Genomic DNA, 19,418 nt, shown 5'->3' on the forward strand with positions numbered 1-19,418 from the left:
ATTGTAGGTCAGGAGCCATCATCATGAATGATGAGGAGAGGAGGGTGATGGCTCGCATGAGAAAGTTGTGCCAACAAGTTTTTCGGCACAATGTCTTGGATCATTGGAAGAACATACCGGAGGGGAGCAAGGACTACATAGTAGCATCCTTGCACGAGGAGTTTCTGGTGTGAGCTTCAGTAGATAGATTCTCTATGGGTTGGACGATGGATTGCATGCGTGCATACATGTCACATAGATGATCTAACGCACGCAAGGTAATCAAGAGGGGCTGCAAAGCCCGAGTGGTTAGATACAGACGGTTGGCGCCGACTGAGGGTGGAGGCTACAGATTCTCCAGAACATTGGAGTCAGCAACGCGAGGCGGTGAGGGCATGACTCGAGGCTGGAGTGGTCCATCATCTTCGGAGTGACGGCGACAGGACATATTTGGAGGACTTTGTAAGTTTTTCTTTTGTTTTGCTTGTTTATTTTTTTGAAGTATTCTTTGTACTGACAATCATGTTTCTAACAGTTAGTATTTTATTTTCTTTGCAGCACTCCATTACAAATCATGATCCGACTGACTTTGAGACTCGATATGCAGAGAGGCACGGTCTCAGTGCATTGATCGACCGATTGTATAAACGCGGTGGCCCTATAAGTCACTTATCTTTCTTGTCCGTAGTTACCATGAGATATTTGAATGCATTATTGTATGGTGGATTGATGTGTTTTTTCTTTTTCTGCAGAGTCCATTCGATGCTCCTTTGCGGCAGGATGAGCTTTTGGGGGACGAGGATATGTAGCTCGCCCTTGGATCCCTAGAGCTCACACACCTTTATTTTTGAGTCACCTGATCTATGTAGACATTTTCTATATATTTGCAATATCATGTCATGATTGTACCAATCGTTTATTATGCGATTATGTATTTATTTCATGTATCAATTTTATGATTTTAGTATACATTGTTTTTGTTTGCAAGCGCATTATACACAGTAGTGCAGAAACTATTTTGTATGGCTCTCATAAAGCACACAATGCTACCCTGCCACAAATTTTTTTTTCCTGTTACTGTTGCTATTAGCGTTGTAAATTTTATTGCTTGCGTCGTTATTGGCGTCGTTATTTATGTCGCAAACCGTCGCTATCAACGTCGGTATTGGTGTCGGTATCAGCGTCTCGACGCCAATACGGACGCTAATAGCGATGGTGATACCGACTGTTCTATGGCGTCACCAATAACAATGCTTTTTGTCACGATGGGAAAAAATATTGTTATTTGCATTTTCGTCACTTTAAACGTCGGTATAAGACCTATATCTTGTAGTGTACCACCACCACCACTACTACTACTAACACTACAAACAAGAAAATAAGAAATTAAAGAACTACTACTACAAATAAGAAAAGAAAAAAATTAAGGAACAACATCTTACCCTCTCTTTGTTTTTTATCCATTCATTCTCCTGTCTCCATCTCTCTCTCTCTCTCTCTCTCTCTTTATTATGGTTTATATTTACTTCCTCTCTTTTTGGTTCCTTCTTTCTTTTTCTCTCTTTCTCTCCCTCTCTCTCTTAGGACACATCATTTTTAACAAAAACAAGTAAAAGAAAAGGAGAAAAAACAAAAACAAACGAAGAGGGAGCAATGTACTCACTGCAAAGGTCCGAGATGGATTCGATGGCTCCTTTTTGCGACGAGGGCTCCTCTTTGCCCTTCGTACACTTCCTCCTATTCTACGCAAACGACGGTGGCGGTGGTGAGAAGCTCTTATTCACCCTCTTTCTCTCCCTCTCCCTCTCCCTCTCCCTCTCAAACGTACGATGCGGTTCACTCCCTCTTTCGCTCTTACGCATAAAATGCTGCGCTCGGGTTTCGGCCCACTTTTTTTCGTCTGAATACCATCGCTATTTGTGTCGCTGTTTGCATCGTTATCTACGTCACAAATAGCGATGCTACTAATATGCGTCGAAAATAGCCGTTGCTATTCTCCTATATCTTTGTAATGGTAACTCCATAGGCTTCATAAATATATTTTGTCTAGCCACATGTAGGCGGTCCTTGTTTCATGTAGAGAACACTTAAAAAATAAGTCAAATTTGATGCCTTGTCTTCTCAAGATTGGAACTAAACGTATGTAATTTTGAAAATATATTTTTCTTATATAATTTTGAGAAGTCTTTAATGAAACTCTAGCCAGCTCTAACGTAGGGCGAAAAATCCTAGTAATGTAAACTGTACCGATCTAACCAGAGTTTCAACGGTGTTTTAGAAGGTGACGGAACGATCTTAACCAAGGTCACCTCCATCGAACGGTTTGCGTTGCTTCTGGCTAACATCATGGGGTAGCCCACTGCTCTAGTTTCTCTTTTTTCGAGTCAGGGCCGCCCGCAGCCACAAACTAGTGGGTTCACGATTTGCACATTGTCGAATTAAAGCAAGTCATTAGATTCTCTCATAGCGCCGCACAAATTAGTGGGCCTACGATTTGCACATTGTGGAATTAATGCAACTGATTAGATTCTCACATACTTTGTGGAGGCAGCCGGGATAAGTCAAAAAACGCTGATTAGATGCTGCTTTCTAATCGACCTGCAATTACCGCGACCCGGTCAAAACTAGCTGCGACCGTGTGCAGAAGCGCGTGCGTGCAGGCGGGGTCTCGATCGTGGCAATAGTGCGCCACTCATGATCACCACTAGCTGAGAATTGCGTGAGACATTGGGTCAACAGGAGGAGGGGGAGCTTCTACAGCTGCTATATAACCGTTCGTTTTGTCCTGTCGTAGACGGCAGATTATAGATAGTTTGCATCTCTCTCGCAATTATCCGCGCAGCTATTTCTAATATTAAGCTAGGATAGGATAGGAAGGATGGCGACCAGTCGGGCGCAATTGTATTATTACATGCTTGTGGTATTGGTTGTGGCGACAGAAGCTGGCGGCAGCTGGTTAGCTATGGCAGGTGGTCGTGAGTTAGTTAATACAGAAGAGGCGGAAAAGCATGAGGTGAGGGACGTGAAGCCGCAAGAGACAGAGCCGAGGTTTGGCTTTGGGGGAGGGTTTGGAGGAGGTGGGGGCTTCGGCGGCGGCGTCGACTTTGGCCACCACCACATCGGAGGCCAGGTGGGTGGCTCAGGGGGCTTGGGTGGCGGGGGTGGAGCTGGCCACCGGCAGCAGGACGTCAGCACGGAGGCAGAAGGAGGAGGCCACGGTGGGGGATGGAACTAGCCAATACAGGTTCCCTCTCTCTCTCTCTCGCGCAAAAAAAAAACTACTCTGTTAGCAGTAAGTACTAATCCTTGTGTGGACAATGCGTGCAGCCCTGGTCATGCCCACGCACGCACACAGGACAAACGTCGCCGCAATAACTTACCTCAAACCGCGGCCACCCCTTGTTTAGATATCATGAAACTTCAGTTACCAACTCTCTTCATAAAGTAGTGATCTTAGATTTTAACATTGCAACTCGTGCTCAAGAGATTGCAATTATTCTTAGCTCTCTACTATGAGGTTCACCAGGTTTGATGGTCTTACTAGGACAAAAATATAACTAAATATGGTAAGCTACACTATGGACTTCTTTGGGTTCACATGTGCTATTGTAAATCACACACTAAGTATTCCATGTAGTTCAAAAGGTAGAAGGTGATGGTGCCTTGGAAACTTGCGATTATTGTGGCAATCTTATTTTCCATTTTCAATTATGAGGAGGCATGAAAAGAAAACTACAATGACACGAAATAGAATCAAGGAAAAGTTTTGAAGATAGATTTCCAACTTGAAGGATAAACAATGAGATCTTCATGCTTATACTTGAGGCTTTCAATTTAGATTGAGGCTTGCTTTTTGGATTGAGACTTGCCAATTGTGGCTTTTATAATACTCGGTTCCCTCTTGAGGCTCTATTTTCTAGATCTAAGCTTGTAAGATTCCAAAATTCAAAATCTTCTTGAGTTGGATGTTGATAGTAAGCCATAAGAACAAGGTTGCATGCATGGGTAAAGAAGACAAATCATTCTACACTTCTGATTGTGAAATAAGCTAGATATTCGTTGAAGACTTCATAGAGAAACTTGCACTATTTCTAGGTGCACTAGATGAGGGCATCATTAAATCAACCTTTTCAAGTGTCACATTTGTATAATTTCCCATAGAATCTCTTATCTCATGCATATAAGGTTAAAAAACAAACGCATGATTGATGTACGAATATGATAGAATTAGCTGTTAAATGTGAACTTCTACTATGAATGACTAATGAGTTTTCTTTTATTGGGTGGGGGGAGGTCAATTTAATATGTGACAATGGAATGTAAGTTGATGCATCAAATCTTGATTTGATTTGGAAGTTACATTTTTACTAGATTAATTTTCTAGTTCTTAATGACGTGTGAGATTGCATTACTAATTACTCCCCATATACTTTTCAACCTAATTAGTTTCCTCTCTTGCATATCTTCATGTGTATAATGCATGATTAGATCTTAAATTGCATGAATGTCAATGGTTCACTTGAGGCTTGTTTTTAAATTGAGACATATGATAGCCTACCCACATGATTTGTATTATAAGAAAACTTAGTATTGTACATATGAGAAGCTTAAGGAAACCATTTTCTATCAACAAGATAGGGAAGCTTACTATATTTTATTTTTTCCTTTGGGATGAAAGTGCATTATTATTGATCCTTGAGTAGATGGGCAGATATCTTGTACCGAGGCTTGTTGACATCATTACATGGTAGGTAGTGGCATCTGAAAAGATGAGCTAGATAGGTGGATTTGTCATCATGATGATGTGAGAGGCATTGAGTGAAGCTATTTTAATTTGGGTGGAGATCTATGTTGTTACCTTGCCCGAGGACGTTAATCATATATATATATATATATATATATATCACATGGGTTCAATATAAGGGATTCTTAAAATACATTTTTTACATACAAAAGGGTCCCATATAAAGGAGTTACTTATAGATTGAATAGAAAAGGGTTATGTTTTATCAAGGAAAAAATCACAAACAAGGATATTTATAAATAGGCCTTGAACACACGTGATATAGAGTGTATACATATAGTGAACTATCTGGTTTACCTTGTCAATGATGAAGTCACTACTAGTAGCAAACATGTAAATGCACTTTGTTACAACCTTATTCATCTTGTCTTCTCTAGGGTGGCTTCTTAGTACTTGGGGTTGGACTTTGGTAGCTACAATCCATGCAATGGAGCAGGGGCATGGTTTGTAAAGGAGTTGTAGCAAGACATCGCAACCTTCCACAAGCTCAAATTAGTGGATCGATGATGGAAGTTTGATGATAACTTTCGAACGTAGCAATTTCGTCAATTATTAATGTTTAAAGTAGCACTCTATCAAACACTCATTTTATTAGTAGTCTATGTGCTTCTTCTTTGACTTAGATGTCTTCAAGCACCGCTCTCTCTCTTGACCATTCATTTGATATGGAGACTACATGCTTATTTATTGACTTCGAAGCCACAAACACACACAAAGTCACATTTCAACAAACTAAATATCCCCCTTACACTAATAGTTACCAAAATACGCATCTTATAAGATTAAAAACTCATGTCATACCTAGGAGTTTTATAAGTAAAACTCTATATGCTTAGAATTTTTTTTTCATAAACTATACAAAATGTTATTTTAAAATTTTATTAAAAATATTCTCCTAACAAGGCGATTTAATCACAAGGATAAATATACCAATATGAGAGTAGACTAGGTTAGTGCAAGTGTTAGAGACTTAATAGCATGAGATACTTGACATTATGATATTTAAGGATGTGATGTTTAAATGCCTTTTGGAATAGTGAGAGAAACTCAATTAGCACTAGTCATGTAATTTGCCACAAAACTTGCTGCAAGCCACTTTTGTGGGTTAGGTTATATTTTAGTATATTTGAAATAAGTTATGCATATGATACCAAAATTAGATGGAACTTTCCTAACATTGTAAGATCGCAGAGTAAAATATTTGGAACAAGTTTCAAGTGGAAATTTGTTTTCTACAAAAATTATGTTTTCAAAAGTGCATGAAAATTGATCCAAACAACACTCAACAATGCTATTTGGAGCTCTTAAAAAAGTGGATAATTTTTATCTAGTTACAAAACTCTTAATGGGAATAATATTATATATATCAAAGTATTTTGCATGAAAGTTCTAGCATGATTTTAAAATTTTTGAGATGTTTTTGATCAAAAACGCTAAAAGTTTTCGATTTTATTAAAAAATGGTCTTAAAGATGGATATACAAATATACACTTCCTAGCTTTTTTGACTCTTTCTATTTTTTTTCTACTACTAACTTGTGTTACTTGCATTTTCCCAAAGTAATTTCTTCTTATTCTTTGATGTTGATGAAAAATGGAGTTTTTGTATTTAAGGGTCCGAATTGTCACAAAAGTGGCTTTTTTGCTACAAGACTAGTGTTAGTGAAGTGGTAGAAACTAGACTAACTTAGCAACATGAGACTCTTGAGGACATAAAATTTCTCTTTTGGAATGCTAAGGAAGCTAAATTTTCATGAACACTTGGTCAATATTATAAGGCATGTACAAATTAATCAAATATTGTATAATATATACATTACTAAAATTGGATAACTAATCTCAACTAGCTAGATATAATGAGAACAATGATTAATTAGAATACAACTCAAGAGTTTCAAATTGGCATGAGGTAGAATGAGCTATTGAACTCTTGAGAATGAATACATAAAAATTTAGTAAAAATGTAGGCAATAAATTGTATTTTACCTTTACATAAAAGATCCTTGTTACTACTAGAAAGCTACTTTCAAATATAGCACCTTGCGACTCCTGAAGAATGTTCTTTTAAGAGAAAAATCAAGCATTAGGTCTAGATATAAGACCAAGGTACAGTTAGGATTTGATCTTTCTATATGGTGGAGTGTTACTTTTTACACACAAGTTTATCCATTGTACTTATGCCTCTCCCTATGATGGCTATATCAACATATTGCCAAAAATGGTGCTATCTAACTTAACCATAAGAAATCTACTTGGTACATACGATAAAGTTAAGGAAAAGTATATAATCTACGACCCATGATAATTTTCTATCCACAATACAAGGACCCGCTATATTTGTTGGTCATATTGGATTTTTACTAGTAGTAATGGATAAACTAGTGCTATCATTTTAGGCTCAAGATCATATACACCTTTTTTTATTAAATGAAAAATTTCATTAAATTTTGTTTTGTGTCTTTGATTTATGGGTGGAATCTATCAATGGAAGGTTCTTAGTTCTTACTAATGCTTTTCCGTTTTGTGATTAAAATTTCTCCACTCCTATATCGAGTGCTAGTCCCATAGCACTCTTCATTGGAGATAGGATGATTTAGCTTCCAACATAGATGGGGAATGTTAGAGCATGAGATCAAGCACTAGACAATTAAGTATAAGGCTAAAAAATAAACTCAAACTTACATTAGAGTAGTTTGTATCAAAGCAATCCACATTGATCAATAATTTCCTATTTTAAAGCTTTCAAAGACCCATCTTTTAGTCTAAAAATCTATGTTTTAATCTACTACATACTAGAATAGGAATACCCCAAAATAGGCCATAGAAAATCCCTATTTGGGATAGCCAAGTGCAATAATCTCCTTTAGATTCAAGGTAGATTAGAGTATTCCGTTCATGAACAATAATAGAGAGCTTGATCACCCTATTCATATCACTCCACTATAGTCTAAGAGAGAGACATATCCAAGAATAAGTTCATGAAACTTTCCATTCACATTGAGGTATAGATTGCTTCAAATTTCCAAACAAATGACTATTCGACTTCTCATAAGTTTCAAGTACTTGACATAGAACCACATGATAGTGTGTATAAGTTATGGTGCAATAAGTGTGTGAATACATGTGTGTACATAGGTTATTAGATACTTAAAAGATAGCTTAATGGCTTCTTCTTGCCAAAAATTTGATATCAATGCAAGGGAAATTTTGATGAGTAAAAGATTAAAAGTATTGTCATATTGTTGAGGGACACGAAAGTTGAAGGAGAACTTAGCTATTTTGAGTATTATGAAGTTCATGGTTTGAAGTTCTACAAAGGAGGTCCCTTTATGAATCATTGGCTAGTAAGGTTTGGAGCAGTTAGCAATTCTTGATTAGCATGCCCATTGTCCTTTCATTTGATCTAGTAGGTGATATTATTGGATTAGTTGAGCTAACTCCATATCTTTCACAATCACAAGTATGCAAAGGGAGTTGGTAGCTACACATGTCAAATCCCTTTGAGACTGACACATGGCTTGTGTCTCCCCTCTAAAGTGGTCACTATGTGACTTCTAAATGAAGCCATTGAAGATTGATTATTATACCAACCTTTCTCCAATTGGCTTCATCCCTTTGCCTTTGATTCACTTCTTATATCTCTAGTATGGTTGATTGGAAAGGCACATTATGGAATGTGGAGATTAAGTGATATTCTTCTGCTTCTTCATCCAAGATGTGCCTAATGAGATTATGTAAGAGCTCACTATAATATTCACTAATGTATTTTGTATTTCCTCATATTAGTAACCATACAAGGTATTTCTCATGTTCCTTAGTAATGTCCGCATGTTAATGTGGACATAGACATATGCAAATAACCTTAGCCTAGCATTGAGTTCTATAAGTCACTCAATGACATCCCTATTCTCATTACAAGCTTACTCTGATGTCATTTTTGAAAGGGTTCTGATTTGGGCTTGAATTCAACCAAAGGTATGAGTCAATATAAGCATGACTTGTCAAGTGTTGGAATTTCTTATACTTTTGGAATCCTCATTCATATAGTAATGCATTGCAACTTGGTAGTTTTAGAAGCCATGCCAAGATTCTTGGATCTTTTAGTTTGATCTTTGTGTTGGGAGTTGAATGTGCTAATAAGCAATTTCCTCTCTTCATTATGTGCCTAAGAAATTCTTTCAACATCTATGTGCTTTTTGAGAAGAGAAGATAGCATGCAACAAGCTTTATACTCCATGTCCCTCACTCTCTTTAAAGCTCTCAACTCCCTCTCCTTCACTCTTACTCTTAAGGCAACATGCTACAAGAAATCAAGAAAGTAGAGTTCGCATACACATCGATAGCATTTTCCATTAGTTCTCACTCTATTTATCCATGAGATTTTGGACTAGAGTTTTCCCTTGTCCATTGGGCATCTTGACTCTTTTTTCAATCCTATTGACTGATCATGACTCTTATTTTATGCTTTAGGCATTAGTCTTGATTAAAAACGTGGAGTAATACTAGTTATAATTTCAAAATGCCAGTTGATTACTACAATTTGCATGGGTAGGATCTGGACTCTTAATAAAATAATATTCTACAAAACTATTTTTCTCTAATTTTTTGAGGTTTTAGGTCTGTTTCTCTTTGCAATTAATATTATCCCCCCTCCTAGATGAGTGCTAGTCCTATGGTAGTTATGCCAAATGGATGATGTTGCTACTATGGGTGAGAGATGTTAGATAATTTGATGAAGAATCTTGGTAGGGAGGGATAGTGTGTTGATGTAGAGGAATTGAGAGGTAAGCTTAGAATGGTAATGCTGAATAACTTCATGTTTAGTAGATTGTCTTGAAGGTGGAAGGACTAGTGATTGGCACTTATGCTTGAGATATCATGATAATTGTGGGCTAATGATATTGATGGCCTTCAAGAGATTGATTGTATTTTCTAGCCACTTGTGCTCTACCTAGAGTGTGTGTCTACCTCACTTCAATGCCTACAAAGTACCTCAACAATCTAATGTCTTTGATGTCAAATTGCTTATGCAAACCACGCTTTACTTCATCAAGATCTCTTTCAAGAGTACCTGTTATGGTAAGATCATCAACATAGATGACTACAACTACCATTCCATCATTTGTGTGTCTAACATAGAGTGAACAATGAGCCATGCTTTGCTAAAATCCCACGCTACATAAAAACCTGTTGATCCTCTCAAACCAAGCTCTAGGTGCTTGCTTTAACCCATACAATGCCTTGCTTAGATTGCATACATAATGTTATCTCGATACTTAGGATGAATATATCCCTCTCACTATTCCATGTACACTTCCTCTTACAATGTACCATTCAAGAAAGCATTCTTGAGCCATAAATCAAAGCCAAGGCAATCATCGATCTCACTATAGCCATCTTTGCAATTGGACTAAATGCTATCTCATAGTCCAATCCATATGTCTATAAATAACCCTTTGCAACCAATGTCTCTTTGTATCTTTCCAATAAGCCATCAGACTTTCACTTGACCTTATAAACCCACTGGTAGCCAATTGATTTCATGCCATAAGGAAACTCAAATAGATCCCAAGTTTTTTAAATAGTCAAAGCATCCATTTCCTAATCCGTTGCACTCTTACAATCTTTCCTTTCAACTGCTTTTTTAAAGAAAGGCTCTACATACTGCACATAAGATAGATACCATGCAAGCATAATGCATCTACATAAAGCCATTATATGTCAATTTGTCAATTGAATATCTTAATTTTTCTAATCTTCTCAAACAATTGAGGTGGACTAGATGGTGTCTCAACCATTATTGCATGTGGTGGTACATGTAATGAAGGAGACCTAGGGGGAGAGAGAGAGAGAGAGAGAGAGAGAGAGAGAGAGAGAGAGAGAGAGAGAGAGAGAGAGAGAGAGAGAGAGAGAGAGAGAGAGAGAGAGAGAAGGGATAGACTAAAAAGAGGAGAGAAAAAGAAGAAGATGAGAGAAGAGAGAGAAAAAGACTAGCAAAGGAGAGAGAAAGAGAAGGTGAGGCATGAAAGCTAGAAGGAAGGGTAAAAGAGGCTTGATTATTGATAATTGATGCCCTAATTGGGTTTCTCAACACTTATATACCCTGTCAGTATAACTGGGTATTCCCATGCTCACCCGTGTCCTACCTGTCTATCCCCACTCTTTTACATTCCATCTTGACCCCGAAGGTTTTTGCCCTCAAAAACAAAAAAGAGGACTTATTGATGTGGCTCACAAGTGAAGGGGGTCACAAAGTACTACTCTATTCAGCATTACAAAGGAGATTATCAGTATATGGAAGTACAACTTCATGTGGAATTGGGGCATACAAATGTGTTATGATGCATACAACATGTGTAAGTTGATAGTGTATGATTTTGGCCACCAATTCGTGACAATTAGAGGTTGACAAATAGTGGTCATCATGCTATCCAAAACAAGAAAGGCTGCAGGAAACTGATCATAAATTCCTATGGGCATCCCCAATTGAGGCATGAGACATGTCAAAATGAAGCTCATGAAGCGTACTTTCAACCCATATAGGTGACACTTGATTGCCATTAATGCATGGTAAAAATTGTTCTAGAATAGTGTGATGTCTGCAAGTTTTCCGCAGTGCATACTAGGGCAAAGTTAGCTAATCCTCTATCGAAATTGCGTCCTTGAAGTAGGGGGAGAGCTACACTAGTGAAATGTTGATCAAGGTAGGGCTTTTGTGAACCCATTCCTTCCGTGGGATCAAATCGATAACCTACATGATAAGCATCAAGAGCATAAGGGTTATCCATACAATCATGGGTGTCTGTACTACCACGAGGGTCAAAAGGATAATTGTGATCCAAGGCATCCGTTGTATCATAGAAGTGATTTATGGTGTCATCTTCAAGCACTGGTGGTGGCACAAGATCCTCACTGAACCATAGGGTAGCATGCATTGAATTTTCCATAAACTCATTGGGAACGACTATGCCATGTAGAACTGGAGCAGATGAGGATGCAATCACTACTGCATTCACTACATAAACCCCTAGGCATTGCATGTTCGTGAGCCCCACATTCGTGGCTACTACTAGGTGTTCAAAGTTAAGGGCCTTAGGATGATGGGACACCTGCTCATGAAGCTGCAATGAGATGCTCTCATCATGGTATTGTTCGTGAGAAGCATCATGTTGCTCAAATGGATGCACATGCTACTCATAGTAATGATCAAGTGACTGATGATATCGAGCACTCTGTTGCTCTTCATGTAGATACTCATATACATTTTCATGATTCCCATGTACATAAGGTTTTCTAGATGGTTGTTCATGTATGTGACCAAAATGTAGTTCATAAGAACATACATAGTCATCAGATGCATGTTGCTAATCAAAATATGCACAATCATCATATACATGCTAACCATAAGTAGGCACATGATGCTGCATTTGCACATCATCCAAACCATGCCTATGGTCAGGGTACTCATTATTTCCATGAGAATGTCCATGTTGTTGCTCAAAATCATGTTGATCTGTCCTTTTAATTGTAGCCATTTGAGCACCTTGAGTCGTAAGGGCTACAAGTTTTCATTGATTACCTTGGCTTGCATGTTGGTGACGGAGAGGATTGAAACCACTCGGTCCATCTTAGACATGAATTGATTGTGTTTCTCAATTAGTTTATTGTGGCTTGCAGCTCGGAGAGATTCTTGTCTCCAGAGTAGTAGTCAATGCATTCATTCGGGGATGCCAAGAGTGAGAGAAAGAATTGGAACTAGGAGCCACAACTAATTTGTTTTGGTAGATACCATTGTCTCTTTATGGTGCATTTTATCCATCAATTTCTTATGTCTTTTTGCATCACTTGCATCAAGCCACCGTGAAGTGTGGAGCAAGGCTCTACATTCTTGGTCACTAATCTTTCTTTTATCATTGTCCCACTTGTTCCTCCTCTCTGTCAATAAACTCTCTTACTCTCATTAAAAAGACCAGAGCCTAATGATTATTAGAAATGGTCCTGTACAGTATCATAAGTTTGTTTAGCCTCAAAAATATGGTTTTCATTCGTTATTTCAAGCATTTTTATATTGTATGGCTTGTAATGGCAATGATTAGATTAGCCACGAATAGAATGAAAAGTTTCAGGTCAATTCCTTCTATTTTTAGCCATACTTTACTCTCCTTTGTATCTAGCAATATTGAAGCCTCATATCATAACTATCACAATAATATCATACATGTTTTTTTATTTCATTTTAATGAGAATAAGAAACCGTTTGTTTAGCCGTCTAAGAAAATCCAACCTCAAGCATTGTAGCATTCACAGACTTGGATGGCTCTGCCTCATAAAGAGTTACAATAAACTTAGTGCTTGTCCCTTGGCCTTTTACTTTTCCACCAGAAGTGTCTTTACCAACTATAGTAGCCATGAAACTCCTATGTCCAGTAGTTGAACTGAGATATTTAGATGCCTCTTGTCCATGGTCTTCTTCCAGCTCAAGCACTTTGATATAAGCAAGGCTAAACAGTAAAGCAAGCCCTAGGTGCCAGAGATAGATGGATCTAAAGGCCTTAATTTGGAAAATGAAACCAGTTCATGGTTCCCATAATCTATGTAAAAGACTTCATAGTACTTTCCTAACTATTGGGGAAAATTTACAACCATCACCCGATTCCAAGAACCATCCACTAAAAATTGTGCCATAATAACATCACCCTGTTTCGGTTGGAAATTCACCAATGCAAGTGAGTTTTCATTCACTCTTAAGGCTTCTAACTGCATTTGGATACTCGAGACATGTGCATCACTTGCTAACTGAGCATAAAACTTACCACCTCCAAGTACTTCTATCACACATACCTTTAGAACTTCTTGCTTATATTTATTAGCATCAGACAAAATAGCAGTATCTGCTTCTTGTTGTCCTTCAACATAGTTTCCCCATACCTTTATCAATTGTTTCTTAGCACTTTGCTCGGCCTGAACCAATAAGTGACCTTCTATAGTATTGTCAGCTGAAAATAGAGGATGAAGCTTTGCTAACCCAACCTCTAGAAAAGAGATAGCCACATTTGTTTTGGACTCCCATAAGGTGCCCACAAATCTGCCCATTCTATCAACTATCTCTACCTAAATCTCTACATCCCTTTGTAGTATTTTGTGCCTCATAAAAGCTATTACATCATCTACATATGGTTCCCATGGCCCAGGCATCTTACCCCAGACAAAGAGAATGCAATGGCACAAGTTTCTTTTGGTACAAACAGTTTGAAGCGGTGTCCACTAAGCACATATTCCATTACAATAGAAAACCTCTTTGCTCTCTAAAGGAAGGGTAAAAGATGCTTGGCTTTCTGTATCACAACTTGAGCTTTCTTGTTTGCATTATGATCCCTTGGCCTAGAAGTTCGTAGAGTTAAATCATTGGTATGCATTACTAGAGGTTCTCTAGCTGAGTGTACTCCTTTCTTTCCCTTTGTAGCTCTTGATTCAGCTGCAAGTAACGCATCATAGTAACTAGATCGGTCTTCAAAATCACTGTGCGTGACAACCATGGCAAGTCCTCTTGCTACACCATTTTTGCAACATTGATGCCATGTTCAAGCATCCACCGACCAAAATTGTTGCCATATGACCTTTGCATACCATGCCCTTCCATTTGGCTAAAATCATTGCCAGGATCTGCATTAAAACTAGGGCCTTATACTCTTCTAAGAATGGCAAGTCTGTCCATTCTCCTAAGAATGCCATCACCTTCAGGATGGATCATACCAACACCTTCCATTCTCCTTGCTACAATACCATTTTCAACACGCAACATTCCACCAACACCTTCAATTCTTCTCAGCATACTATCACCATGAGAAGGTAATATTTCAGGTCCTTCCACTCTCCTAAGAATCTTGTCACTAGCAAGTCGTAATATTCCATGACCATCTATCCTCCTAAGTGCATTTCCATTTTGTAAGGTGAAGCACATCAGGGCCTTCTCTTCTTTGCAAATTGTTTTCATCCTCAGGATGAAGCATAGTAGCACCATCAATCGTCCTTAAAGTGGGATCCCCTTGAAGGTGCAATATACCAAGGCCTTGGGGGAGGAGAATGCCAGCATCTTTAGAGTGCAATAAACTAGGGCCTTCCATTCTCTGTAAAGCATGATTTCCCTATAGACATGGCACAACAGGGTCATCCATCCTCTGGGGCTCATCCAAATGCAGCATATCCAAAGCAATTCACCTTGATTAATGTCAACATGAGTGTCAAGTAGCAAGATCTTACCATCATCAATCCACCCTTGGGTAGCAGAACTCCTAGACCAGTTCAATAGTTTCCACTTGCTGCAATGATATGGATGTGGATCATCTATCTCCAACCTCACCTCTCATTAGGGGAGTTTTGAGGTCTTGAAAATGCCATGTAAGAGATCTTAGAGAGAGAAAACAATTTAATAAATAAAATCATTTTATAGAATTTTTAAAATTTTTATATTTTGGTAAGTTAAAATATCAAAATTTGTTAATAAGTCATTGTCGTGATATTCTCGTGGTCACATCAAACCTAGAAATCTAGGTCGCCATAAAGTTGGCAAAGGTTGTCATAATGAAGATCTTACCTCTCCTCATTAAAGTGAAAACTAATATTCAATTTTAATTTTGGTGCATACTCGATTGCCTCCCTCCATCGTTTCTCTCTTCTTTTTTTCTCCTCCCATTCAATTTTCTGACTTGCAAGAGCTTGCTGTTTTGCAAGATCCAAGTGCTCAAATCGTCTTTCAAATTCTCTTAACAATTCTATAGCCACAAGACCCTTATTGGGTTGTATAACCCACTCCTAAAAGGTCTTGCGTATAATCAAATTGGTGTCCTCAATGTAAAATTATTCCCTTAGTGTCTTCTTGAAGGCTACCTAGTCAGCATCCTGTAAGTATAATTTAGTAATCCGTGCTTTTAGTTCATGAACAGTAACACGTACAAAATGCCGGCTCCATGCAGATTGAGCCACTCCAAAGAATTCCATCTTCTGATCATAGGTATGCACATATGCAGATACATTCCTACCATTGAATAACTTCACCTCATGCTCAACTGCTTGCAAAGCATTCATCACAACACTTTCTGTTTGAGCTGAATCTTGCATCACCTGCTGTTGTTGTTGTTGTACATTCATAAGCATATTCATATTTTTCACCAACTGTTGCAAAACATCATTGGAGATTGTATTCGAAGGTTCTCCCATATTATCTTTCCTTCTTCTGTGAGGACCTTTCACGTCGGGCTCACCAATGTCGAAGGGGTTTTTGTCGAAAGGTCGAATCCACCAGGGATTAGAAGTAGAAGTAGAGATAGGAGATGGAAGAGAAGATAGAGAATACCCGTGGTAAACACAACAAAAAAAATTTACAATGAATTGAATCAACATGTATTGAAAGAACCTAGAATCTTCGCACTACTCAGAAGCAATCTCCAGGCATTAGTTCTCCTGGAGCTCCTTCGTAGACCAAAAAAATGTATCACAAAATTAGCTCTTTCTCTACTATCCAAAACCCAAATTTGATGCCTCTATTGGCTCCGAAAGAGGGGTAAAACTACAGGACACTTGCTCATGAATCTCCCAAATCACTCCTTCTTTTCCTTTCAGTTCAATCTGTAGTTTTGAGCCTGTTTACAACGATTGTGACGTGCGCGATTTCGTCGATCTATCCTTTTTATGAAAAATTTCCTAATTGGCTAAAAAAGCAACTAGCTTTTTTGCATGCCATCCTAATCTAGAAGCTTTTTCTAACTTTTTTAGATTTTTAAAATAAATAATATCAAAAATAGACTAAAATTATCCAAAAATCTAGTATTTTTGGATAATCCATGCAACTCACACTAGTACTAATGGCTCAGATTACATTGACTCTCTAGATCAATAGAGAAGTCAGATGATGATGCATTCCATACTTTTTCACACTTTGTCCTCATAACATCACGATGCCGCGTTTCATGTGATTGTTTTCAATATGAAGCTCATGAGACTACACCTTGCCTATGTCACGTTGTTGTGAGAAAAGGGAATTGATCACATGGTTACTTCCTTTTGCTCACAAGAAAACAAATCGTTACCATGCTCATCATATAATGATGAATGTTTGGTTGGTTGAGTAGTTCCCTTCAAAGTAGATTTACTTAACTTGCACCTCATTATGAAGCTCATGTAGTGGAGATGATGCAAAAAGAACCACTCCAAAAAATAAAGCACTACAAACTATGAAATATGCCTTGCATTATCTAGATGCTACTATGGTGCAATACACACTCTTTTATGGGTTTGAAAACTTGAAGTCACAATGCAAAAATGGGTTCATAATAAAACTTTGTATCTTTATAAGCTATGCAATCTATAGCCTCCTTTTTAGACTTTGCAACATCATAAAAGGTCATGTCTAGATTATAAATGTTAGGATCAATGGAAATAAAAAGAAGAGCCCATACTAAAGAAGAGATGGCTTAAACATCATTGGATGGTATGATCCAAACAGAAAGGAGCCCATAACCAATACAACCCCTCTATATCTAGATTTCAGTGTAAGGAGAGAGATAGAGAGAGAGAGAGAGAGTTGTGAGGGAGGGCTAGTTTTCCTAATAGTCTTTCTCTAGGAGACTTGTAGCCAATAGCACCTTGTAGATTCCAACTTTATAGTAGAGAGAGAGAGAGAGAGAGAGAGAGAGAGAGAGAGAGAGAGAGAGAGAGAGAGAGAGAGAGAGAGAGAGAGAGAGAGAGAGAGAGAGAGAGAGAGAGAGAGAGAGAGACCGACAGACAGATAGAGAGAGAGAGAGAGACAAAGAGAGATCCATATTTCAGCTTAGAAATATGCAAAATGCATCAATATATTTTAACTCACATGTATAGAAGGGCATACGAAGGAAAAACCCATCTACCTTCTTGGGGCCAGCATCTTTACTACTTACTTGCTAAGTTCCCTCTACCATTGTCCAAGCATACCCTAGCCAAGTGGAATGATAAGGTTGCATGGTCAAACATGCTATGAATGGGCTTCACTTATAAGGCAAGTATAGTTAATAGTGGTCATCTCCATCATCATGATAGACACATATGTTATTACATTAAAACTTCCAAATTTTTTTCTAAGCCTCAACTACATAGTGATAGATTGTGTTACTAGAGATTTTTGCATATGTTAAAACTTGAAGTTTGAATATCAAAGTGCATTTGAGAGAATCCTATACCGTTTGATCTATGTAATATCACAAAAAACACACTTTAATTGTAATGTGTACCCGATACTAAAAAGTTAGATTTACATCACCAGAAATTGGTATACTAGGCTAGAAGCCTCAAGCAAGCATTGTTAACAATCCATACTAGGCACATAAAGCCTCATCTTTCCTAGCTACTTTCTTCACTAAAATGAAGCATCAACGAAAATGCTAGTAGCTCTATCTCTAGGACTTCCGGACTGAAAAACAATTTGATTATGCATCAGCTAGTTCTTTAGATTATGAATCAACATGCAAAACCAAAGCCCTCAAGACTACCTATACTTTTTGGAAGACCTTAATCAAGTTGCCCCAATCACCCAAGATTGCTTGTTTCTAAGTAATGCATGCATGCAATTGAATCTTCTTTATATCTTATCTCATCCTCCAACATAATAGTCGAATCCATGCATTTCCAAAAAAAGAAGCTTAACATTTTCTTACTTCCTCTTACATAGAGAACATAAAGGAAAATATATTCCAAGCTTCTTGATCCTATCACAAATGGGTAAATTCCTAGAAATAACTTCCCATAGTACCATATTCATTGCAAGATGTGTAGCACTCTTGGCCTTCTTCAGTCTATGCTTCCATGTAAATATACTTGCCCTATGTTCATCTCTCCTCCACCTATCTTTTCCCTTTAGGAAGCATCTCCCATTGGCTATTAATTGAAAATATTCCCTTTGCTTTAATGCAATAATTGCTTTGTCTTGGTATTTCACCCAACATTTAAAAAGGCAATCATCCTTTAGCAAGTTAAAAGTTTGCCAAGGATTCTTGATCTTCATAAATAGTAATATAAGCCAATCCTTTTCCTTCTCTATGAGACCATGCTTACCTACAATCAAATCTATTGGCTGAAAATTTTTCCCAGTAAAATCCCATACATCCTATCAAAAGGCAACCCCAAGTTTAGAATATATGCAACTAAGTTTGGGTGGGAAAAATATAAGATACTGACCATATAGAGATGTTTAAAGCAAGAGAATTATTCATCCAAAAAATTGCCCCCATTGTCGCTAAAACCATTAGTATACAGATCTATACAGAATTGTTGCTATGTGTATTACTATTTGCATCATTGCTATTTGTATCATAGTGACACATGTAGCAACATGAATAGCAACACAAATAGCAATATTTGTGATGCATATAGAGATGCACATAGTGATGCATAGTAGAGGTTTGTTTATGATGCTAATAGCGATGGTTGCAAAGAAGAAACTTTTTGGGGTGGCAGGACATGTATCCTTACCACCCTTTCAGCCACATATGCTAAACAATGTTTTATAATCATTTATAAATTGAGTATACAATTGTTGTCAAAACACATGAATTTTCAAGCAGTGAACGGCACTCCGAAAGTGGGAGATGAAGAAGAAGTGATCTCGC

The 19,418-nt window shown here is 37.7% G+C and overlaps 1 protein-coding gene and 1 pseudogene across 1 annotated transcript; one reads left to right on the forward strand and one right to left on the reverse strand.

Moving 5' to 3' along the window:
• Positions 1–2,786: 2,786 nt before the first annotated feature.
• LOC148030922 (uncharacterized) lies at positions 2,787–3,693 on the forward strand. Its single transcript, XM_087685642.1, has 2 exons — positions 2,787–3,223; positions 3,307–3,693. The coding sequence occupies exon 1, from the start codon at positions 2,858–2,860 to the stop codon at positions 3,212–3,214; it is 357 nt and encodes a 118-aa protein (XP_087541768.1). The 5' UTR covers positions 2,787–2,857; the 3' UTR covers positions 3,215–3,223; positions 3,307–3,693.
• A 9,214-nt stretch (positions 3,694–12,907) lies between these two features.
• LOC148030923 (ribonuclease TUDOR 1 pseudogene) lies at positions 12,908–14,514 on the reverse strand (annotated as a pseudogene).
• Positions 14,515–19,418: the final 4,904 nt, after the last annotated feature.

The sequence above is a fragment of the Lygodium microphyllum genome, chromosome 9 (genome assembly GCF_053477565.2).
Source record: "Lygodium microphyllum isolate KBCC chromosome 9, Lygodium_microphyllum_v1.1.10, whole genome shotgun sequence".
Classification (NCBI taxonomy): Eukaryota; Viridiplantae; Streptophyta; class Polypodiopsida; order Schizaeales; family Lygodiaceae; genus Lygodium; species Lygodium microphyllum.